Source organism: Pipra filicauda, unplaced genomic scaffold (genome assembly GCF_003945595.2).
Source record: "Pipra filicauda isolate LSUMZ 115617 unplaced genomic scaffold, ASM394559v2 scaffold36_size6622888_pilon, whole genome shotgun sequence".
NCBI lineage: Eukaryota > Metazoa > Chordata > Aves > Passeriformes > Pipridae > Pipra > Pipra filicauda.
In genome coordinates, this window is record NW_024104498.1 from 4,206,251 (window position 1) to 4,230,927 (window position 24,677).

Below are 24,677 nucleotides of genomic sequence, written 5' to 3' on the forward strand. Positions count from 1 at the left end.
TTGGGTGGCACCACCAGGGCCGCCTCCACCTCACCTTGGTCCGGGTCCGCAGGAGGAGCGGGGCGTACTTCTCACGGGCAAAGTCAGCGAGGCTCCAGCGGCAGAAGGGCAGGGGGACGCACTCCCGCCTACCCTTGGCCTCATCCAGCTGCGCCAGCAGATCCCGGGTGGAGCTGGATGGGGCGAAGACCTGAGAGCCCAGGGGGTCGCTGGGGGGCAGGAGGACGGCAGGTGAGGTGCACACCTGGGAGGTGGGCGGCAGGACGGTGACGATGTGGTGGCCCGAGGGGTCGCACCGGGTGAAGGCTTGCACAGTGGTGGTGATCTGGGTGCTGGTGGCCACGCCGGGATGCCCATAAGGGGACGGGTGGCAGGCATGGTTGTCGTTGGCGTCAGCAAGCTCTTGCGGCTGAATCTGGATAACCCGTGAAGAGCAAGGGCTGTGGAGAGAGTAAAGGAGGACACAGGGAAGGATGAGATGTTTACCCATGCTTCTTGGGGGAACTGCAGGGTCAGCCCCAGTCCAGTCAGCCCAGCACCAGTACCTGTAGAAGCAGCAGAGGATGTCGAGCCGGCGTTTCTCCCGGCGGTGCAGGTCCAGGCTCAGGATAGCAGGGAACACAAACAGCACCATGGCGAAGTTGAACACCACAACCACTGCAGCCTGCAGAGGTAGTGGGAGACATACATCAGAGCAGGGTCTGGCCAGCCCTTCCCACCCCCCCAGAGATGGACTGTGGCCCTACCTGGAGGGAGAAGGCACGCAGAGCAGGGATAGGCACCAGGGCTGCCATGAAGAAGGCAATCATGTTGCTGACAGAGGTGAGGGCCACGCTGGTCCCCGTGCGCTTCAGACACTCACCCGTCCGCTCCTGCAGAGACAGAGAGAGGAGGTGATGAGAGGGGCCACGGGGAGGTGGGAGGGGCTGGAGGAGCCCCCAGGCAGCACTCGGTGCTCACCTTGAAGGGGACGTGCTGGCTGGTCTCGGTGAAGGCATGAGCCAAGAGGAACATGTCATCCACCCCAATGCCGAGGGCCAGGAAGGGCAGGACCTGCCATAAAGCAGTCGGTGTCAGCAGATGGACACGGCCACCACTCATGAGGGGACCCAGCCACCCCACAGCTCCCACGGTCCCACCGACCCTGCAGCACCTGGCTTTTCCCCCAGCACATACCTGGGTGGTGGCTGCATTGAAGGAGATGCCCAGCAGTGAGCAAAGCCCCAGGCCAGAGGCGACGGAGAGAGCCACTAGCAGGACCCCCGCCAGGCCCACGGCCCCTTGGGACTTGGAGCAGTCCCACCGCAGCATGGTGACGCAGGCATAGGCCAGCTGGAAGAGCACAGTGGGTTAGTGGGAAGGGGGGGCGACAGAGGGATGGCGGAGGACAGAGAGAAGGGACACACGCACCATGAGGAGGTAGCCCCCAGCCACCCGGATGGCGCTGACGTCAGAGAAGGACTTCATGATGTCGTTGAGCGTGGTGGTGGAGAAAGCGTGGACGCTCTGTGTGGCGTTGGGAGGGATGGAGTCCTGTGCCAACTGCCAGAAGTGCACCCCATTAGAGGAGTCAGGACCCCCCGCTCTAAGGTACACCCACCCCAGAGCCATTCAGGGTGTCAGTGCCACCACTGAGGGTCCCTAGAGACCACAAGAGAGTACTTCAAGGACCCGTGGCCACAAGAAAGCTGGGCATAGGGGGGTGCCATGCATAGGCTCATCCCTGCACAAGCCCCGTGTGGGAGCTGTTCCCAATGCCCACCTCCACAAATTTCCTCTGCCAGGCCTCCAGGATGGCTCCTGCCTTCTCCTCGCTCCAGCTGATGTCATGGATCTCGTAGTCATCCTTGAAGTGCTCATAGAGCTGCCGGGGGCTCATGAGGAGGAACATGGTCTGCAGGGCCTCGGCGCTGGGGGACAGGCACGCACCTCGCTGGGACCGGCTGCAGTGCCCCAGGATGCAGGAATGGGTCCATCCCCCACCCACGGCACCCAGCCCCACTGCAGACACCCAGGAGAGGACCCAGGCATCCTGCCCCCCTGCCTCCCCGTGCTCCAAAGTGCTGCCCTGCTCACTAGCCCCACGCAGTCACCAGCCTCCCAAACATCCCCGCAGCCCCTCCGGCAGCCAGGGCAGGTTTCCTGCACTGTGCCTGGGGGATGCCCGCACCGCAGCAGCTCTCACCGTAGCAGCTTGCCCTGGGAGTCTTTGGTTGTGCCGCCTAAAATCAGCTCCTGCTGCCAGCGCATGAACTTCCTGGAGAAGCCGTGGCAGCCCCCTGAGAGTTCAGCCGGGATGTCAGGGCTCTGCAGGTGAAGGGAGGTGTTGGGATCGTGAGGCAGGCAGGAGAGCAGTAACCCCCCCCACCCTTCCTGATTCTCATGTACTGTGACCCACCTGCTGGCTCTGCTTGTTGGGGGCACTGGGGGGGCATTGGGGGTCCCGGGGGTCCAGACAGGGCCGCTCCATGTAAGCCTGCCCAACCTCTGCCTTGTCCAGCAGCTCTTTGAAGCCTTCCAGGGATGTGAACTGCCCCAGCTCCTCCATCAGCTGCAGAGGGTCGAGGTTGCTCCACTGAATGTCGGGGCGGCCCCTGGGCAGAGAGCAGGACTGGGGTGATGTGGGATGCCAAAAATCCACATGCAGTACCACCACCACCACTGCCAACCCATCCCATGGGTCCTGGGGGTGCCCTCAAAGGCAGGGTGCGAGGATACAGAGGAGCAGCCTCAGTCCCCAGCACATCTCTTACCCCCTCCGGGGGCCGCCTGCGGCATCCCCCGTGCCCTGTGCGGCGCAGCGGGCCATGCCCTGAGTCAAGTAGCGTGCCTGATCCTGTTAGTCCGGGACAAAGCGGGGGGAGCCGGCCCTGCTGCCTGGCCCCGCTTTGTGTGAGCAGTCAGGACAATTACTGCCCGTGGGCTAACATCTTGATAGAGGGGAGCAGGCAGGCAAGAGCTCCCAGCATCCCCTACAGCCCTTCCTGCCATCTTCCCCCAAGTTGGAGAGTTTGGGGCTCAGCAGAGGTTCTGGAGGCTCAGGACACTGTTGGGAGCTGGGCGTGGACCAGGTCCTTGGAGGTCCAGCAGGACCCCATGGGACTTGGGTACCCAGGAAAAGGGTTTTTCCCATTGCCTGCAGATGCTCTGCTCCCTCCACCCCAGCCCGGGGAGCTGGGGGCCAGCTTCCAGCCTCACTCAGCTTCTTTTTTAAGACAGAAAGGACACACAAAAAAGCCAATAACCCAGCCCAGCGCTCCAAAGAGGGGAAGAAAAAGCCCCAAGCAAGTGTGGGCTCTGGGGAGAAACACAGCCTAATAATTCATGAAGGCTGGCTGGGCCAGAGCTGGCCGCTCGAGATTCCCACATACCAACCGGAGCTGCTGCTGCTTCCAAAGAGAGCCCCTTTTATCTGCTTTCGCTTGCTTCACTGAGCCAGGGCAAATCCTTTTGTCTTTCCATAGATTGCTGCTCTTTGTTCTCCCAGCTCCCGCCCCGCTCACCCCTCAGCGTTAAAAAGGGGGACGAGTCCCCATGGGCTGGCCTGGCCTGCGCTCAGCCGGGGTGCCTGCCCGGGCACCCACTCACTCAGCTGCGAGGGGAGATGAGTCCCATCGCTGCTGCGGGTGCCACCCTGCCTGCCGTGTACCCCAGCCCCAGGAGGATACTGCCCACGCTGGCAGGTGATGCCACCAGCATCCTGCTTGACACAGCCGCTCCAGTCCCACTCACTCCTGCTCCCAGCAGTTCCCCAGGCTGGGATGGGGAGAACCTGAGGTCCTGGGGGGGCCAAAACCAGCCCCCTAGTCCTGGCTGGGGATGCTGCGGCCCCTTCCCCCTCCTCCCATCCGCAGCAGCCTGAATAAGGCCACTATTTCATCTGTTTGGCAAGGGGCAGCTTTCAGAGCAACATTAGCATGAGAAAGCACGGGGCTGCGTTTGCTGACAATGCACAAGCCGCCCCAGCTCTCCCGGACAAACACACGCGTAAACAGAAGGAATGTGGGGGGGGCTCCCCCGGCACGGCCCGGGGTCCCCAGCCCCACCACCGCGGTGTGAGGAGCTGGCTGGGAGTCACCTGCCACCCACCCGGGGACTCTGCATCCTCCGTGCCCATTGGCACAGAGCTCAGGAGTGTGGGTGCCTCCTCACCACCGTCGCACCTACGAAGGGGTGTGGGGGGTGGAGCAGCCTCGAGGACCTGCCTGCGGCACAGTTACTGTCCCTGAGTCCCCATCCCCGGCTGGGGGGACAGCACGGCATGGCAGGGACAGGCCAGTTCCTGCCTGTGGGCTGCAGCCCCCCTGCTGTGGTGGTGCAGCCCTGCCCTGCCACCGAGGTCAGGCAGGCAAGAACAGGGACCCGTCCCCAGGGTGTTGACCCAGCAGGACAGCAATGTTGGTGGGACCCTCCTGGGGCTGAGCAGGACAAGCTGCAGCAGCACTGTGGCACCTTGGAGCAGACAGGGCCAAGCTACAAAGGAAGGTCAAGCGCAGCCCCCTGGCAGCACCCCCAGCTCCTGCTCTCACCCGTGGCCACCCACGCCCAGGACAGTCCCCCACACAAACTCACGGGAGATAGGCTGAGCCTCCCTGCAGCTTGGAGCCTTCCCAGAAGCAGTCCAGTGGTGTCAGGATCACGCAGGGGAACAGCTTCTCTATCATCTGTGGGAGAAGGAGATGCGAGGGGTCAGCAGGGATGGATTAGACCTCTCAATCTCCCCCAGCCCTGCTGACCTTCCTAAACCTGCGCCTTCCCACATGCAGTCACCAGTGCTTTTGCAGCACCTGCCCTGTCCCCACCACAGCCCATCCACTGCCATTCTCTGAGGGACTGATCTTCCGTGGGGGGCTCCCAGGGGGCCACGCCATGACCAGCACTTACCCTCTCTATCATGCCATTCTCAATGATGGGGACACCTGACTTGTAGCAAATCTTGTTCAAATCCCACGATCTGGAAAGGCAGAAGGAGGAGCTGAGAACAGGCAGAATCCCATAGGGGACATGGCAAGGGCTGGTGGGACGTGCAGGGCACAGGGGAGATCCCTGTCCCCCATCTGGAGCTGGACTCACTTTCCATACAGCGAGACTTGGACCTTGCTGGCTGCCAGGGCCGCCTCGAGGTGGAGCTGCAGGGCCTCCTGCGTCAGGATATTGTCCCCATCCCTCTTCGGGGTCTGGATCAACATCTGGGAGGTGTAGACAGACTCCTCGCCCAGCTTCTCCTTGGTGTAGCGCAGCTCCTGGCTCACCCGGCTGCCCGCTGTGGAGGGGACCGTGATGTGGCCTGTCAGTGCCAGGGCTAACAGAACCCCCATCCCACCAATTTGCCCTGCCCATCAGGATGCCTAGGGAATGGGATGGACAGGAGCAAGGCACTGCAACATCAGATGGTGCCACGTTGGTGTGGGGTTTCCCAACTGCTGCATCCTCTGGGTGCTCGCACCCAAGGGACCCAAACAGGGAGCACCTCAGGATACACTGGACCAGGCATCCTTCCCACCAACATGGCTGTTTTCAGCCCCAGAACAGCTGGTTGGCTTTACTTTCCCCAGAAAAACCCCACAGACAAACGGTTGGTGAAGCAAAGGGGATGCCCACCTGTGCACTGTTGTGGGTGCTGCAGATGCCCCAAACCTGCCCCTGACATAGCAAGCGAAACTGGGGACACCCCATCCCATCCCAGCTGCTCCCTGGCACTCCAAGGCAGGCAGCGTTTTGACCAGGGAATGGGTGTAGGGAGAGGCAGGCACCCCCAAGTCCCTGCCAGGTGTAGGCTGTCCCTAAAGGGGTTTGGGGACAGGGGAGGGAGATGGTGCTGGGGACATCACTCTTCCCTGCCAAGGCTCTGGGATCTGTCCCTTGATGGCAGCAGGAGAGCTCCAAGCACAGCAGGGCCAAGGTTTCCGGGAGAAGCCACCGACTTCATTTGCGGCTGCCTCGGCGTGGAAGAGGAATCCCCTCCCAGCCAGCGTGGCTGGGGCTGGGACCAAACCCTGCGTGGTCTTTCGCGTGGCTGAGCACCATCCCGGGACAGTTGTCCCCATCCCCTTTGAATGAGAGGCTCCCATCCCCCCTGGCACAGCAAAGGGGGGGATGACACAGCCTGGAGGAGGGTGGGAAGTGGTTCCTGAGGCACCCCCCAAGCACAGCACTTAGCTGCCCTGCTCCCAAGCCCCTGCCCAGGCCGGGAGGGATGCTGTGTGTAGCCCCCATCCCAGTGCCACCCACCAGGGTGCCCAGTATCGGGTGCACCCCAAGGCAGTGCTGCTGGCAGGGGCGAGGCCAGCTCCTGCCCAGCCCCAGGGAAGCAGGGGGGGTCAGGATTCATCTGCACCAGGACGCTCCCTCAGCAAGAGGCGGGGGCCCCGGCGGGCCTGGCCCCCAGCCAGCACTGAGGAGGCCGGAGCGAGACCGCAAATAAGGAGCAGAATCTTCCCTTTTAATGACTTATTATATGGGTTGGTGTTTTGGGGGTTTTTTTCCCTGCTTTTTGGGAACGGGGAGGGCAAAGCATCTTTATTGTTTCTGGCTGGGCCAGGGAGCAGCTGGTGTCCATCAGATGCCAGTTGGGATGGAGGTTGTGCCAGGGACAGGGAGGGGGGGACATGGCCCTGGCTTTTGTGTGTGTGTCAGAGGGGATAGCAGCACCCAGGGCAAGGGGACAAGGACACAGGGAGGGTGGGTGTCACAGGGGGGAAAACAGGACACCCATCCCATTCCCAGCAGGCTGGGAGGTCGGGCAGGAGGTGTGCCAAGCTGCTCTGATCTCAGCCATGCCACCCACACCGAACCCGGGCGGGAGGTGGGACACAGCGATGGGGGGGGGCCCGGCCTCGCTCCCAGGGGATGCATCCTGCTGCGCCCTGCCGGCATCTCCGCCCAGCACGGCTGCGGGAGGAGCCACACATCTGCAAGTGGGGAGGGGGGGGGAGGGCAGGGGAGCCCCCCGAAAAATTAAAGAGAGGAAAAAAAAAAAAAAAAAAAAGAGAGAGAAAATCAAAAGCCGTCCCTTGTAATTAGTGTTAATTTGGAACAGGGCACTGCAAGCCGTCAGCAAGCTTCAAAGGCCGTGAGGAAGCCTCAAATTCCAACACCCTAATTAACCAAAGAGCAACATGAAAAGACAAGGCAGCGCACACAGGGCTGCCAAGGACACTTCAAACGGGCGCGCGCCCGCCGGCCGGCCAGCCCGGGAGCGGGGCGAGATGCCCCACGCCGCACGCAGCCCCCCGGCCGGGGAGGAGGCTGGGGGGGCACCCCGATACCAACAATGAGCACGTTAATGAGGAACTGTATGTAAATTCTTCCTTTTTTTTTTTTTTTTGTTTGTTGTTGTTGTTGTTGCTGTTTGGTTTTGGATTTTTTTTTTTTTTTAATTCCAATTAACAAAGGGAGCCCTCGGCTTTTTCATGAGAAGGGCTCTCTGGTTCCAATCAGGAGTCCGGGTCCTTCTTACTAACAGCCTGCTCTGCTCCCCGGCAGGGTTTGGCTTCTCCCCCCCTGGACCCCCACATCACCCCAAAATTTCACAGTAGGGCCTGGGGGACAGTCCCTCAAAGCAGTCATGCTTTGCATGAGCATCCTCTCCGGGGTGGGCACCGCTCCTGGGTGCCACTGGCTGGGGGTTTCATGCTGGGGTGTTGCGGGGTGCAGGCTCACAGCAGTGTGGGCTGGAGGGTGGATTGGCACCCCGATGCTCACTTGCACTCCAAACACCAGGGGTGCAAGAGCAGGCTCCTGCCATGCCCAAGCAGGGAGGGTACGGGTGCCAAGGAGGGGACAGGGTCCCTGGCAGTGAGGATGGCTGCGTGTGCGGCTGCCTCCCTCTGCGGGCCGTGCCGGGGGAGCTCTCCCCATAATTACAGCATCCGCCACAAAATTATAGAGCAGGGCAGGAGCCTCCCTGCCCCCTTCCCGGCCACCCTGCCTGAGCCATCCCCCTGCCACTGCTCCCCAAACCCTCCTGGCACAGGACCCACAGCTACGGCACTACAGCCAGCTCACCCTCACCCAGTGGGACTGGCTTGTCCCCTCGGCTGCTCCAGCCAAGACAGATCCCCAGCCCCTGTGCTGCCCCCCCCGCCCAAGAAGAGGTCTGACCCCAGCTCACCCCACATCCTCCCAGGGGCTGCCAGAAGCTCCCAGACTCAACTCAGAGGGTCTGGGGTCAGATGAGCCCATGCTAGGTCCTGCTGCCTGCAGCGCAGCTGCAAAGCCCCCCAGCACAGGGCTGGTCCCCATGCAGCCCCCCCACCTGTCAATGACCACGAGGGCACATCCCACCACGCTTTCCCAGGGTAGTAGGTGGGCAAAGCCCGTGGTGCCCTGTCTCCAAGCACCCAAGGGTGGGGGGCAGCATGCTGAGCGTGCCAGGACAGCGTGTCTGAGTGGCAGTGGGAGGGCAGTGGGTCGGGGCAGGCTGCCAGCCCCACACTGAGCCCTCCCTGCCTGGCAAGGGTGAAGACAAGGGAGGGACGTGGGAGGTGCTGAGGGCCACAGAGAGGTACTGGTGTGCCCCCAGGAGGTGCATGCTGCTACAAGGGCCACTCTGTGTTCCCCCAGGGTGTGTGCAGGCTACAGTCAACAGCAGTGCCACCACACTGCAGATGGGACCCAAGCGGCTGTCACCACTGCTTGGGTGACCTGGGTGGGACAGGATGGGAGGAAGAGAGCACCCCTGGGTACACATCCTCATTTGGCCCCCAAAAATCAGGCCCTGTCCTGCCTACTGTACTGGGGCTACAGGATGTGGCAACTAACCTGGTGAGTCCCAGATGCAGCTGATGCTCAGGGGGTGCCGCAGCCCTGACCCCAGCTCCAGCTGTGCAAGGGAAGAGATGGGGGCAATAAGGGGGAGGTCCCTTGGTGAGCAGCCCCCTTTCCACAGCACAATATCCCAGTGCTAGAGTTGGAAACCACCTCTCAAGTGCACAGCTGAGCCCCTGGGAAAAGCCATCCCCATGGGGACCCCACGCTGCAGCACCCCCACTGCTACAAGGGGCACCCGCAGGGGCAAACACTGGCCTGTGAGCAATCCCTCGGCACAGAGTGAGGGCATCCCGCTGGCGGATGTGTCCACCCTGGGTGATTAGAGCCCCAGGGGCATCAGAGAGATGCCAGCACCACCCTGCAACTCAAGCACTATCCCGCATCCCGGTGGGAGGGGGTCCCGAGGCACGGCCCCAAGCATCCCTCGGCAGCAGCTTCCCGTGCTGAGCGGCGTGCAAGCCGGAGGCCACCTTCAAAGTGTTGTGGGGCGGATTAGCTGGATTAGGGAGGCAGTGAAAGGACCCATGCTGCTCTGGAGGAAGTCTCGCCCAGGGCACGCTGAAAGAGCCATTTTTACCTGTCCCGGCCGCTACCGCCGGCCTCGCCAAAAGCCCGGCGGCCCCGTCCTGTCAAAACACGTCCTCCCGGCCCCATTCACCCCACGGCTGGTCCCGGGAAGGGGGGCAGCTGGGTGGCAGATGGGTGTCCCCAGCAGCACTGAGGGATGAACAAGGGCTCAGCCCTGCCCCGGCACCTCTAACTAAACCCAGCCCCACCAAAGGGGCTCCCAGCTAAGTCAAGAGGGGCGGCAGAAGAGGGGGATGCCTTCAAAAAGCCAGCGGCTGAAAGGGCCCGTTTGGGGCCAGCTCCCCAGCCGCCGGCCCCGGCCAAACTCTTTTGTTTAACGGCAAAGCTAAATTAATGTCTTTATTACCCCAAATCGCGGGGCGGCGGTTCCCAGCGCAGGGAGGGGGGACGCCGGGAGCTCGCACCGCCCCGGCCAGCTCCGAGGGGACAGCACGACCCCCGAAAAAGAGAGAGGGGGGGGGGAAAAAAAAAGGGGGGGGGGAGAGGGATTCAGTTGGGAACTATTCACCGCTAAGACTCCTGTCAGCATTGACATAAATTTCCACTGGTGTTGGCATTTAGGCATTTGCCATTTCCATATGTATAGGGCTGCCTGTACTAATTATGCTAATCACCCCCTCTGTTGGCTGCTGTGAAAAATGGCCACATTAGGCACTCCACTGCTTGCTAATGTCACTTAATGTGTGGTTGAAACATACATTCATCCCCCTCTGAATGGTGAAATTTTTCCACATTGCTGGCTTCATTCAGGCAAGAAATGAATTTTTTGAACTCAGACCACTTTTCCAGGCCCGAGGGAGAGGCAGATAATAAAACCCTCTTCTTGGGCCCTGGCGCTGCCCCCTCCCAGCCGCCAAATAACATTTAAAAACAAAAAAAAAAAAAAAAAAGAGCCCCTTCCCTAAGTCCGTAGATATGTCCAAGTTGGAAAAAAAAAAAAAGAAAAAGAAAAAACCCACTTTCTAGGAAATAAAAAAAAAATATGTAAGTTGAAAAGCAAAGCAAAATGGATAGGGGTAGATAAGCCACAGCCATCTGTAAAGAGTCTTCCAGTCTCTTTGGGTTAATTAGCAAAATTTTCCAGCCCAGAAAAGCTGACCAAGCTGTCAAAGAAGGGAAAAGGAAGAGCAAGAGGTTTCTCACTCACCTCCCAAAGATAAATAAATAAAGGTGAACTGCCTGTACCCCACCTTCAGGCTCACCCAGAAGCCCCCCTTCCCCTCCTTCCTACCCCCCTTCCCCAAGAAGAAAGGTTCTTTCAGAGCCAGAGGGGACTTTGGAGCAAAGGGGAGAGCCAGGCAGGCAGGTTTTCAGGATAACAGGGACCTCGGCACTTCATGGCAGCAACGCCCCAGCTGCCCCTCACTCCTCCAAGCCCCCAGGGGATGGGGGCACAAGGTCCCCAAGGACACACAAACCCTGCAAACAGAAAGGACAGCAGGGTCCTGAAGGAAAAATCCCACCAGGCCAGGCAAGAGTGTCCCCAGGGACACTGGGCTGTCCCTTCCCTTTACATGAAGCAATACCTGTGTCACCACAGCCCGAGAGAAGCAGGGACCCCGTCTCCCCAGGACACCCATCTAGGGACAGAGCAGGGACGTGGCAGTCCAGGAGCCGCCCCTCAGGAGTGAGGCTGGTTCCAGCTGGATCCCGGCAGGCATCTTGTTGCCCTGGACACAGGGACAAGCTGCCATCAGAGCCCCCCATACTGTTTGCACTAGCCCCACGCAGCTCCCCAGATTCACCCGCTCCTTTATCAGCCCCTGCACAAACATTCCACCCCACAAACCCACCCGCTGGCAGCAACGAGACCACCCACCTCTCTGTGTGCCCACCCAGGAACGGCCATGGCATCCCACTCACCCACACTGCTGCTGCCCCACACCCCTCCATGGGACCCACCATGCACAGTGGGGACAGGGGTTGGGAAGAGGGGCCACACAGATGGTGGGGAGGGCGTTCAATCCCCACCCTTGGCTTCCTGTTGGGCTTTCCCACCCTCTATGCCCCTCTCTCTGCAAAGAGAGTCAGTCAGGGTCTCCTCTCCCATTTGCCCTGCCATGTGGGGAGCCCCAAGCTGCATCCTAGCCCTGTCCCGGGTGCCAGGGAGGGGATACCCTGTGCCAGGTACTACTGCAGAGGTCAAGGAAGGGCAAAAGCTACCGTCAAGGGGGTTGGGGGTGTCTCAGATTCATGCCCCAAGCTGGGAACAAGGCAGCAAATTCCCCTCACCCCCATAAAATACATCCTATTTCATCCCACCAGCACATTCGGGGTGTCCCTGACCCCTCCAGGAAAGGGACAGGGCCTTCTCCAGGGAGACTCGGCAGCTCTTTGAGAGCGCGACGGCTGTGCGGGGCGCTCGGCTGTTCCGGTTAGGAATTAACCCGGCCTTCCTTTGAACCAGCCCTCAGCGCTATAAATCAGGCAGACCCATTCACCACCCAGGGCTCTGCCTGCCCAGAGCTCACTGCCCCGGCCCCTTGGCCCTAAAGACGCCCTGGGAGAGCTGGGAACAGCTGCCAGGTGTCTAGAGGTAACTCAACACTCACTGCTAGCCGGGGTTTCAAAGCCTCCGAGTGGCTAATTGCTTCGGAGGAGCCTAATTGAACATTTCCACAGTCGAGTCCAATTTATGGGGTGACACGGCCTCCTTCCATCTCCCAAATAGGGATGCAGGTCAGGCATAACCCCAGAACACTGCAAGAACCCCCCCAGGCAGCCCCCAGAGCTAAGGACATTCCCGGAATTGGGATAGGGGACCCCATGCTTTCCTACAGTGGCCAGGGCCACAGCCCAGGCTCATACTGTCAGCATGGCCCCAATGCTGACCTCAGCCATGGGGCCAAAGCAGGGCTGTCCACCCTATTCCCGTGTTTGGGGAGGAGGGAGATGGGACAGCAGTGCCATTCCCCCATGGGAAGCAGCTCCCTTCCTTCCCCTACTCACTAGGAGCCCAGTTCCCAGAGAGCTGAGCTCAGCCTGCAGTGGGGACAGCCCAGAACAGGGTCACACTCTGCTCCTGCGGTGCTGGGACCTCAATGTGGGTGAGATGGTTGGGGTTGGAGCATCACCACTCCACATCCCTCAGCCAGGCCAGGCAGAGGCTTCATGGAACCCTAAACCACCCTGCCTCTGAGCTGGGACCTACTGAGCTAGGATGCTGGGCCCAGTGTTCCCTGCACACATACCCAATCCCTTAGACACCCCACGGCGCTGCCTTGGGGCTGAGATGGACCACGTTCCTACAAACATCAACTCACACACCCAGAGAGGGCAAGAGCTAGGGTCCCCAGCACTCTGGGGTTCCCAAAGCTTTGGAACCAAGCTGATGGGGCACCAACTTTGCCAGTCGAGGAGCAAGAACTGTGCTGCTTCAGCCTGGCACAACGGTACCAGGCTCACTGCAGAGGGACACACACACCAACCACCCTGCCACACACGTGGGAACATGAGAAAGTAGTAGCTGAGAAAATCCCAAATCAACTTCAAGTACTCTGGATCCAACCATAGCCTGGGAAACTGTGTCCTGCTCTCCAGGGGCAGCCCAGGCCCATCTGTCCCCCAGTAATGCCCAACCCCACACCAGCAGGATGGGGTGCACTGAGCAGGGCTGAGTATACTCAGGGGATGCTTTGATCTTGCCAGAAAACGCGGAAGCCGAGGCCAGCGGCGAGGTAAGGACCCAGGGATAATTATGGGGAAAGGAGGCAGCCCCACAGCTGATACACAAGACTGAAAGTGCCACTGCAAACCTTCCTTCCACATCCTGACCCATGCACGCTTGCCAAGGACCCCGCGGGACTAAAGCCACCTCAGTCACATCGTCCCTGGTGGTCGCAGGTTGTGCCAATGCCTGAGGACGCTGGGGCTGTGCCACCCAGGAGCAAGGCACGGAGGGTCTGCCCCAAGTGCACACTCCCGGGGGAAGAGCCCTCCCAGGAAGGACAAGGCGGGGCCCTGAGTAGCACTCTCAGCAGGGCACGCCATCCTCACCCAGGCAGCACAGACACAGAGCAGGGGCTGCACGCAGACCCCAGCACACCCATCGCCCGGGAAGGGGCAGGACACGCCAGGTCATGGTGTTTCACCGTGCAGTAAAGAAAAAAAAAATAAATTAAATCCAGCTCCTGACACTGAAGAAGATGAGAAGCCATGAGAAAGGGAAGGTTCCTGAGAGAGGCCCCCGGCACCCACATTACAGCCAGACCGCAGTGTGGGGGAAATCCCCCAAAAGCAGCCGCAGTCGCTCCTGGCCATACCCACGCGAGCAGGGAAGCACGGTGGGGCACAGGAAAAGCTGGGTTTCTGGGCGCTTCCAGCTGTCCCCAGGTTTGGCCCCTTCCCCATCCTGCTCTCCACCCCAGCGTGCCGCAAGTCCCATTCCCCCTAACAGGAACAACCACAGCCGCTTTCCTGGCCACAGTTTCACGAAACGCTGACTCCCTGCTACCCCAAAAGCACAATAAAAATTCGATGAGCTGGAGCCACGACCCAGAGTAAGGGAACCACGGAGGGAGTGTGTCCCTCCTTCAGCAGCCACTGCTCAGGCTCTGGCTGGACCGGGAGGTATCACTGGATTTCTCTGCTACGTGTTGCAGAGGAAAGGGGTGATGGAGACGAGATCTGGGGAGGGGGTACAAACACCCCTGGGGAGTGGGGAGCAGGTGGGAGAGCCGGGCATTCCTGGGCAAGGGTGCGTGCGTGCATCTGTGTGCAAGCAGCCAGGGAGCGCAGAGCCCTTTTTTTTTTTAAATTAAAAAAAAAAAAAAAAGAAAAAAAAAAAAAGGGGGTGGGAGAGCAAAGTTGCTTCTATTGTTGAACCAAATCCAAGAGTAGCTGAGGACCACACAGGGAGCGGGGCGTGGGGGAGGAGGCAGCGCTCCCGCACAAAGATGGCTGACACCCCTCCGCTGAGCAACATCTGCCCCTGCACAGCACCCCGCGGGGACCCCCGCCCGGGGGGCCCCCGCCGCGCCCGGCCGCGGGGACGGGGGGTGCGATTCGGGGTGCTGCCCCCCCGGGGGCCCCCCCGAAGCCGAAGGGAGGTGCAGGAAAAGCAAATCCCAGACCCGTGAAGCGGGGCTGCAGGGATCGGGGAGAGAAAATCCACGCTGGAGTTATTAATAACAAAGGAGGGGGATCAGCCGCTTCCACTCGGAAACGGGGATTTGCTCCTGCCTGACCCTGCCCGCGCCTGCGTCCCCCCCGGGCAGGGGTCCCGGGCCGGGACTGGCGGCTCCGCGGCGCCGGCTCTGCCCCGGTGCGGGGCTGCGGTCACCCCCGAGGGTTCTTCCCACCGGGAAGGGGGTGTCCACGCACCATCCCCGCCGCACGTGTCCGCACCTTCGCGCGGGGACTCCCGTCGGGACACGCGTGGGGGTCCCTTTGCAACTCAGCACCACGTACCCGCGCAAGGCACAGCCCGAGCGCCCGCGCGGACGGGACCCCGTTCGTGGGCACCCACGGCCCCGCGCTCCGCGGCCCCGCTGGCGGGACGCCCGGCGGCGGCATCCTCATCCTCCTCCTCCTCCCGCCCCGCTCCCGCGCTGTCACCTGCCTCCCGGCCGGCCCCGCACCTCCGCGCTGCGCGTGGGGGACAAAGCCGCGGCCGGGAGCCGGACCGGGACCGTTCCCACGGGCGGCCGAGCCCGCGGGGCCGCGCTTACCTTCCACCCAGAGGTGCTCGATGTCGGTCTCGATGGAGGCCACCCGTAGTCCCACGGCCAGCGCCCCGAACACCAGCAGCCCCACGAAGAGCACCTTCCCGCAGTGCCGCTGGATCCGGCAGCCCAGGGCGAAGAGCAGCGCCTGAAAGTGGGCCCGCAGCCACAGCGGAGTCCTCTGGCCCACGGCCCTGCCCTGCGGAGGGGGCGAGATCGGGTCAGCCCGGCAGAGGAGACGGGGAGCCCCTGCCCGGGCAAGGGGACCCGCGGCGGGCCGGGATGCCCGCGCCGGCCGCGCTCCGTTGGCCGCGGAGCGGGACCGCGAGAGCCGGAGCTCCCCGAGCCGGGGGACAAGGGGGTTCCCGCAGCCGCCCAGTCCTCCCCGGACTCCTCCGCGCTCCCCGAACTCCCCTCCCCGGCCCGGAGCCCCCGCGAGAGCGGGCGATGCTCGCCCCTCACTCACCTCGGGCAGCGGCTTGCGGCGGGCGGCGCGGAGCGGCGGCGGCGGCGCGGCGCGGGGGGGCTCGGCCGGCATGGCGGGGCGGCTGGCGGGGCTGGGCACCCCCCGTTATGTGGGGCCGAGCGCGGCGGCGGCCCCCATGCGCGCGGCGGGGCCGTGCCGGTGCCGGTGCCGGTGCGGATGGAGGGCTGTGTGTGCGCCGCCGGCCGCCCGCCGCGCCTCTAAAGGGGAGGCGGGGGCGGGGGGCGCCGGGGCCGCGCCGCCGCCGCCGCTCCCATTGGCCGCCGCCGCCGCGGCAGCGCCCATCGCCGCTGCTAAGCAACGGCGCGCCCGCCGCCGGCGGCCACACACCGCGCTCCCCCCCGCACCGCCCCGCACCGCACCGGCCCCGCCGCGGGGGGGAGCGCGGCGGCGGCGGCACCGGGGGCACCGTCACAGCCTGCGCCGCCCCCCCCACCTCAGCCCCGCCACCGGCGGCCCTCCACAGACACCCCCGGGGATGGGCGTCCCCCTCTAAGCGCCCCCGAGGGTAGGCAGCCACTCCACAGGTTTTCTCACAAGGATGGGCACCCCCACAAGTGCCGTCCAACTCCCACAGCTACCCTGCAAGGGTAGGCAGCCTTCTGGAGCTGGGCAAGCCCCAAGGGATGGGCATCCCTCCCAAGGGTGGCCCAAGTGGGGTGTTGCACCCATAGCCTGTCCCCGAGGATGGGCACCCCTCACAGCCACCCTCCTTTGTCCAGGCGTTCCCCCATGACTCCCTCACCCCAGTGTGGGGCAGACTTCCTCCTATAGCCACCCCAAGGGCCAGGTATCCCCTCCAGAGCCAGGCATCTTCCCAAAGCTACTTCCTCAAGGATAGGGCATCCCTCCTAAAGGAGGGATATCCCACTATGTCCACCACCCAAGGGCTTGGCAGCCTCCACATAGACATTCCACGAGATAGGCAACACCCTCCCAGAGTCTGTGCATCTCCCCTATAAGCCATTCCAAGGGATGGGTATCCCTCCTTCAAGGGCTGGATGTCCTTCCACAAAGGACCAGATATCCCCACCAATGCCTTTTCCCAAGAACAAATCACCCTCTCACCATGAGCAGGGTGTTCACCTGCCCCTGCCGGCTGCCCTCTCCAAAGGCCAGATTTTCCCCCAGGGCCATGGGGGGGGTAGGAAGACACCCCACTCTTTGGGTGTGCCCACAAGCACTGCCCCATCCCCTGCCATGGGGAGCCAAGCCCAACAATCCAGAGGTGGAAGCAGAGGGGGCACAGAAATCCCATTCACGGGGCAGAGGTTGGGCAAAAGGGCAAGGCGTAAATGCCACCGACAATTTCTGGAATTGTTTCTCTGCTCATTTCACACCCTTTTCAGGTCTTTGTTGGACAGACCTGGTGCCGCTCCCACCAGGAATAGCACCCCAAGTTGCTGCTGAAGGCATCCAGGGAAGCCAGTAAACCCATATAGAGCAGCAACCACCCCATGTGCATCCCCATCCGCACTGCCCACCTCACTCCTTTGGAGCGATGATAATGCTCACCCTGGTGTCTCCTTACTGGCCAAAAATGGGGGAAACACTGGTAAATAAACGTGGGTCAGTTCCTCCATGTCCCCTGGCCACAGCCCCCACCAGCCAGGCCTGCTGCTGCCGAGCTCTCCTGGGCCTTAGCGGAACGTAAAGGGTTTCTCCCTCGTCCAGCGATAGGCCTGTAGCATCTGGCGTGTCCCCAAATACAGAAGGGAAACGGCTATTCAGCACTTCTGCTGCCTGATTGCTATTAACAGCTCCACCATTCCCTTTCCCGGTGGACCCACACTACCGCTGGGCAGCTGCGGCTTTTTATCAACTTAATTTTTAAAAGTAAGTTGTTGTCCTCCTCTCCAGCACTGCTGGTTCCCCCTACCCACATTCTCCATCAGCTCCCTATCTGTCATCATTTGTTTCCACCTGGGGCTCTCCCACTACTGCCCTGCAGACCGGGAAATGTCATCAATGTCCTCAGAAAGCTCATAGGATGGACCACGGAGACCTGCTCAGTGTCTGACAGGACCTGGGGATGAGCTGGATTTGCCCCATCCCAGGGCAACAAGGGCTTGCCTGGGACCTGGGTTCCCGGTGCTGCAGGACCAGCTTCCACGACCACATCCTGGCTCACTCATGCTGGCACCAGGCTCCTGTGCCAAAGGAGCACCACACAGGACAGGATCACCCCTGGCACCCCCGCCTGCTCTGCACCGTGCACCCCTGTTCCTCTGCCCACCCACTGCCTCCGTGGTCCCCAGGGACCAGCTGCCCCCCAGGACCTGCTGCCCTGGCAGCATCTGGCACTGTCACGGCACGGTGACCTGCACCCCAAGCGAGAGGCTGTAGGGCTCGGCAGGAAGGCAGCCAGTTTGGGGATCCCAAGCTTTGCGGAGGGGGGTGAAATACCAGTGACAGGGCCAGATCCTGCCACGCCAACAAGGATTGAAAATCCAGCTGGAAAATGCCTGTGGGCAGGATGGGGCTCAGCCTGCCCTGACTTGACGCCACAGAGATGGGCTTTGGGTCTCCCTGCAGGGCACTTATTTCCCTTGGAGCCACTTGAAGGGGACTGGAAGCCCTGAAGGCCACTGGCTTTGGGGGAGCAGGATGGGGAGCAGGGGATCATCTCGCACACAGGGAGACTTCGTTTGCTGCTTCTTGCTGACCGGCTGTTTTATATCAAGGCGGGAGGGGGGATTTGCTGTTCTAGATGGTATTTTAATGGGCAGGCAGGCAGCTGGAGCCTGGGAGAAGCCTGCTTTACATTGTTTGGGGTTGTAACAAATAAATTCAATTAAAGGCAAATGGCTCTGCGCAGCCCCCACCCTGCGCAGTGTCTCTGTGGCACTGGTGGCTGCGGGAGCCGTGGGTGCGAGGCGGGAGCCCCACGCCGGGGCCACCCTGGGGCTCTGCCCACCCTTGCCCCTCGTCCCCGCCACAGGGAGATGCTGGGGTGAACTGGCGGGATGCGGTGGGAGCCGGGAAGCACAGGGCACCGCACCCACAGAGAACCCACAGAGAGGATGGCGTGCCCAAGGAGTCCACCCTGTCCCCACACTGCACGTCCCACCCCGTAGAGCAAAGGGGATGGGAAAATCCCCGCGGCAGGAGCCCTGCCACAGCGGGCACTCCTCAGGAAGGGCAGCCCAGGACAACGGCCTCGGTGGGCAGAGGCATCCTCTGGGCAAGCAGAGACTGGGCAGGGGCTGGGGCGTGGAACTGGGCTTTGCACGGCCACCATGCAGCCCCAGAGCCCCATGGCCGGGGGGAGAAGCAGAGGGGACTTGGCAGGGACGTGCCAGAGCCTCTGCACGTTGTAAACAGCCGCCGCCGCAGCAGCAACTCCTCTGCCGGGAGCCAGCGCCGGGCGTTAGTTGGAAACCAGATGGTGTTCTCCCAACCACCGGCACAGCCCGCTGGCCACGGCCTGGAGCCAGGCACAGGCTCTCAGGGACCCCAGAGCTGCACAGCACCCAGTGCTGAGACCGCATTGGGTTGGCCGGAGAGCTGGGGGTGCCTGGAGGGTCCCACAGAGGGACAGGCAGCGTCAATGTGTCCCCTGCCCCATTGCTTCCTCAGCCAGTACTGGGTGCTTCCCAAGGAATGCTATGTCCCAAGAGATGAAGAGAGGCAGCATCCACCAGAGGGGATTAGAGATAGGGCATTAACATCCCTTCAAACCCCCCCCCCATCTCTTGTGTGCCACACTGTACCTCAGTTTCCCTGTGCCTTTCTAACAGCAGGGAACAACCAATAGCTGGTCCCCAAGTCAGACTCCACCTCGTCCCCCTAGATAGGGATGAGATAGCAGAGGAGGGATAAAGCCCCATCTTGGAGGCCAGGGAAAGCCGAAACAGTCCCTGTCATGTCACACCTGGGGTAACTCTCCATGGAAAATGCAAACAGGATACGGACAGCGAGCCTCTATCCCAGCACAACCAGCAGGACCTGGAGGTCTGGGCTCTTCTCCACTCCCCAGCAATCTTGGGGGCAGGTGCACTGAGAGGGCACAGTGGACCCATCCCAGCCTGGGATTCTGGGGGGGTCTGCAGCAAGAAGACAAACAGCCGGGGCTGGGGAGGGGCTGGGGGGAAGGATGGCATCCCCGGTAGCCATGGCGGGGGTCCTGTGGTGTTTACAGAGCTTAAAACCAGCCTAAGCCCCGCAAGGCCACAGCGCACAATAGCGTGTGGACGTGGTGACACCGGCCGTCCCCACACCACCTTGGAAGACAGAGAGCCCTGCCACCCACCGCCAGCACCGGGATTAATTATGATAATGTAGTTCTTTCCCCCTTTGTCACCCTAATGAATGGGCCCCTTTAGGATTTTAAGGCCTTTGTTTGGTGCCTCTTTACTGTGGTATTGTAGGATGGGGACTAGCAGGTGGCAGGTCCCCAAACAGCCCCTTTTGTCTCCTTTGGGGGCTGTTTTGTGGTGGGGTTGGGGAGGGGGATGCGAGGATGCAGGAGTGGGGGTGTGCTGCACAAGAGCTCCTGGACAGAACTATAGCACTTGCCCCATGGCTGTGGGGCTGTGGCACCCCATGCTGTGCATTGTGGCACCGCAGACCACTGGCCCTGGCCATGTGCTGAGCCACCCGTGCCCTGGCCCGCTTGGTGGGCAGATGCTGGGAGCCACCGGCTGAGCCCCTGCCTTGATCTTTTACTGCCTGGGCAAATCAATTACCCAGCAGAAAAGTCCCTAAATCCCACCATAAAACCCGTTTAGCAGCCGCCGTGGTGCTCACCAGGCCCTGGGCAAACCTCACCCGCTGCCAGCAGCGATTTGCCGCAGGGAGAGTGGGTAACTGCGCTGGGGAAGGTCGGGCCACAGCCGCAGCTGCACAGCATCTCCCCGCTCCCAGGAGGCGGATGGGGGCTTCCTCAGAGTCCTGGCTGTGCTCAGGTCCTCCCCAAACCCCCAGGACTCTGTGCCCTTCTGCACCAGCCTGTCCTCCACTGCATCCCGTGAGCATGGGAGCAGCTGGGGATGTCACAGCACAGGGCATGGCGCTGGGGACCAGGGGCAGACAGATGAGGTGGCACAGAGGCACAGAGAGCAGGGACAAGGCAGGGCACGGAGACACCCAGATGGCAATGCCCTGTGCCACCGTGGGTCCATGGGCTTCGTAGCAGGATATTGGCTGTGACCAGCAATGAGCCCAGTGCCACCAGGGTGAGGATGATGGAGCCTTGCTTCCTCCCATGTAGACACATAGGAGCATCTTTAATACCATGGGGACAACGCCAGCACAGGGACCACACCAGCACAGGGCTGTGGGGCCTGGAGATGGTCGGTGTCCCACTGATTGCAGATTGGGCTGGGTGATTCTTTCAGGATGCCCAGGAGCACCGGGGACACTGGATGGCCTGCCTGGGGGCATTGCCAGGTGCCAGGCACTGGAGATCCCTCTGCTCCACTGTACCTTCCCCAAGCCACAGGGGGCCCTGACTGCCACGTCTCCCTGGCTGTGCAAGATACAAGGGCTCTATGAGGAGGGGGCAGATCCTGGCCAGGCACTGCCGGGGGGCTGCAAACTGGTGAGCAGCGGGGTGGTAAAACGGTGACAAGTAATTGGTGTCCCGGCTAGTCCTTTCATGCTGACGCCGTTTTATGGGTGAGGAAATTGCTTGTGAGTCAGGAACACAGGAGACAAATTTAGGAAGTGCTCTCTGAATGTGCCGGGGTCAGGCGCCGAGGCCGAGTGCTTGAAACCTGGGTGGCCTCGCCGCTCGCCCCGCGTCCCCCCGCCTCCCCGCCCCGGCTCCTCGGCATGGGAAAGCAGACCTTTTATCTTATCACTGCTCTTCCGCCGCCCCGGCCTCCCCCGCACGGCCCCCTCCCGGCACAGCCGCTCGCGCCGCAGACACAATGCGCGGCCAAACCCGCACCCGTGACCCTCCGGGAGCGCCTGGCACAGGGGGCTGCTCCCACCCGCCCGCCAAGGGGCTCGGGATCCTCTGCATCACCCCGCATTCCCTCGTCCCACGGCACCTTGTTGGTCGGAGGGTTGGCACAAAGAAGCACCGTCCCCCCGCTGGGGAGCCAGTCCTGGCACGAGCTGCTGCGGCACCAGGGATGTAGCGACGGGGAAATGCTGGTGGAAAGGTGTCCACGTGCCACGGGATGGCTGGTCCCCATCCCGCTGGCAAAGGCGCTGGAACAGGCAGACCCCTGTGCTGCAGTGTTGCCCCTCACATCAGCTTTACCCACGTCCCCCCGCGTGCTGGGAAGCAGATACTCCCTTTTTCACCCTTTTAACTGGGAGGAAGGGCCGCAGGTCCGCTAAGATGCACCCGAATACGGCTGCCGGCTACCTTGAGCGCGCAGCCCCCATCCCTGGCCGCGGCCGAGCGCGCCGCATCGGGCGGTTTGGATGTATTTTTCTTGATCGCTGGCCAAGCGCTCTCTCCTGCAAAGCAGCATGTTTCTCATTTTCTGTAGGTTTAACTCCAAATTAATTTGTAAGTGATCTAGGTTTCTTGTTCCCCGAAAGATACCTAATAGCGGGGGGAGAGCTCCTGCCAACCGAAACGTCTCAGCGGGGTAAAGGAAAAGCAGGAAAAAGAATCCCAGGAACTGTGACCCCTGGTGGGTATTTAACAAGGTGTCAGGGCAAGGGATTTTCGGAGCCAACTAAGTGGATGTGACACCGGCCCCGCGGGTCGGGACGGGGTGTGGGGATGCTCCCGCCGCGGCGGAGTTTGCTGCTGCCAGATCTCATCCTGATCCAGCCCTTGCGGGCAGCAGGAACAGGGAGGGATGCTCAGTTCCCTGTTTCCTGCACTGGCGGGTGCTGTGAGCCCCGGGGTGCGAGAAAAGCGGGGCGGGGGAACAGGAGATGCCTGGGGACGGGGCGAGCCATCCCCAGCACGAGCCGGTGGAGGTGCCCTCGCTGGGGGACCAAGGGAGCGTATTCATGCTGGACAAGGGCTGCGGAAGCGCTGGCGCCTGCAGGGAGGCAGGGGAGGCCCCACAGGGTGGTGGTCCCCCGGGGCCGGTGGGTGGTGGGAGGGGGCCAGCGAGCCCGCCGGGCGCCCCTGCCGCATGGGAAGCGGGCACGGTTTAATTGGGCGGGCGGCCGCTCGGCGGGGCCGGCTGCTGGCAGGCGGACACAAGATCTTTTGTCTCCGCTCTCGCTCCCGGCACCGGCTGGGGCTGGCAGGGCCCGGAGCGGTGCAGCCACTGAGAGCCGAGCTCGCCACCGGGGCAAGCAGCCAAACCCACCCCGGCTCCTCGGGCTGTCACAGGCCTTCCCTGCACGCGAGGAAGCGTCCAGGTGGCCGGCGGGGCTTCCTGGTTGATTAGGGATTAGGAAACGTGCGGCAATCTCCGGCGAAGAGCCCGGCAGCCCTCCCCGTGCCCCTTTCTTGCCAGGAGAGCTTGCAGGAATGGGCGAGATCCCTGCCTTCCCCACTGACTGGGTTCCCCAGCTGCATGGCCAGGGTCCTGGGGCAGCAGGGGTGTGAGAGCACTCTGGCACTTGCTCTCCAAGGTGGGATCTGCAAGATGGTGCCAAGGAGGGATCTGTAGTGAGCACAGCTGCTGCTTTTGAGTCCTGGCTCCTCTTGCATCCTACCTGTCCCTCAGCTCCGCTCAGGTACCTTCTGCAGAGTGGGGCCACCAGTCAGGGGCTGTACCTCTCCTTTCTTTCCCAGCACCCTCCAGGCATGGTGGCTCTCCAACCCAACAGGGAACATCCATGAGAACGGATGATGACAGGTGGCTGGGGAACAAGGGGCTGACTCCCACCATATGCATCCTTCACCTGCCTGGTCTCCCAGGGGCATTCCCAGGAGCTTCCTCTCCCAGACCTCTCTTGCCACAGGGGGAGCATGGGCTATGAAGGTTGGAAAGGACATTGTGGTGGGAGCAGGACTGATCCCCCGGTGATGGAGTAGATGGTCTGGCCACCATCCTGAGCAGACCATCCCTCCTTGCAGAACAGTCCCAGCCCCTTGTGCGGCGGAAGCAGGGCTGGGGCGGCCGGGTGCGTCAAAGCCAGCTGTGGATCAGTGGTGGCTGCGAGCAGAGCGCAGCCAAATCCCTTCTTCCCAGCATCCGGCACCAACCGCCCCCTTTGCAGAAAGGCCCAAATGGGGGAAGATGTTGCTGTTGCTCAATGACCATGTGAGGGCCCAGGTCCCGGCTCCTTCCCGGCATCGCTGGGAATGGCTGGGTGACGTGGCTGAGCGTTGCTGACCCAAAGGACAGGCACCATCATCACTGCGGTGAGGGAGCTCTCATGGGTGCATAGTCTGGACAAGTTTGGCTCCTCGAGTCTCCCAATCCATCACTGGGAGACTCACAGCTTTCCTTGCCTGGGAGCACTGCTGGGGAATCCTGGTGCTGGGGTGGAAATCAGAGGGAAGAAGGGGCTGTGGGGCTGTTACCCACTGACCATCTCAGATGTGCCTGTCACCGCCATAAGCACTGCTGGTCGGTTGTTCCTCACTGTCCCCTCCAATTCTCCCAGTGCTGGGAGGCAGCTGCATCCCGGGCCTGGGTGCAGGTGTTCGCACCAGAGACCACGGTCCTGGGGAACAGTGGTTGGTCGCTGCCACCTTCCCTGCCTGGGGCAGCCCGCATCCTGCCACGGGGTTAAACTCCCCAAGGAAAGGGAGGGAGTAAGATAGGAAAAACAATCACAAGAATTTGTTTCATGCTGCCTGGATCCCTCCCCGCACGCAGCAGTGTTTTTGGACGGCCAATTTATAATCAGCAGTGTGGAATGTTGTAAATTAAATATTTTTAAACAACTTTGCTCTCTCTCTGGTTAAACATTTCAGAGATCGCTCTTTCTTGTCTGTCTCTTGCTGGGTGGTCCCTCCATTCGCCCGTACATCTTCCTCAAACACAATTAACCATTTAGATGTTGCACAAAGGAATAGCTTATGCATACAACACCAGTCGCTCGCTGCTCCAGCGCTGGGGGAGGGAGGCAAATAAGAAGGCAGCTTCTTTTATTTTCTACTAAAAACAAAAACAAGAAAATCCCTTTTTCCTTCCCAAACTATCCCATTTTGCCTTGAATTGTAAAGGCACTGATCCAAGTTCATCAGCTGTCTTGGTCCTCAGTCCAACAATCCCCTTGCATCCCCCCTGCCCTGAAATTCAACATTAGCATTTTAAAAGCCTAAAACATACAAGTTTATTTAGACTCGAGCT

General features: G+C 61.6%; 1 protein-coding gene across 1 annotated transcript in view; it reads right to left on the reverse strand.

The window, feature by feature from the left end:
- PTCH2 (patched 2) overlaps nt 1-15,630 on the reverse strand; it is a 21,461-nt gene extending 5,831 nt beyond the window's left edge. Inside the window, exons 1-14 of the mRNA XM_039384696.1 lie at nt 15,490-15,630; nt 15,030-15,222; nt 5,074-5,263; nt 4,885-4,954; nt 4,573-4,664; nt 2,399-2,594; nt 2,186-2,307; nt 1,763-1,910; nt 1,411-1,542; nt 1,177-1,332; nt 961-1,053; nt 747-872; nt 546-664; nt 35-440 (exon numbers count right to left, since the gene is read on the reverse strand). Coding sequence (XP_039240630.1) covers nt 35-440; nt 546-664; nt 747-872; nt 961-1,053; nt 1,177-1,332; nt 1,411-1,542; nt 1,763-1,910; nt 2,186-2,307; nt 2,399-2,594; nt 4,573-4,664; nt 4,885-4,954; nt 5,074-5,263; nt 15,030-15,222; nt 15,490-15,561 — 2,115 coding nt within the window. The 5' untranslated portion in view covers nt 15,562-15,630. The remainder of the gene's footprint in view (nt 1-34; nt 441-545; nt 665-746; nt 873-960; nt 1,054-1,176; nt 1,333-1,410; nt 1,543-1,762; nt 1,911-2,185; nt 2,308-2,398; nt 2,595-4,572; nt 4,665-4,884; nt 4,955-5,073; nt 5,264-15,029; nt 15,223-15,489) is intronic.
- Nucleotides 15,631-24,677: the final 9,047 nt, after the last annotated feature.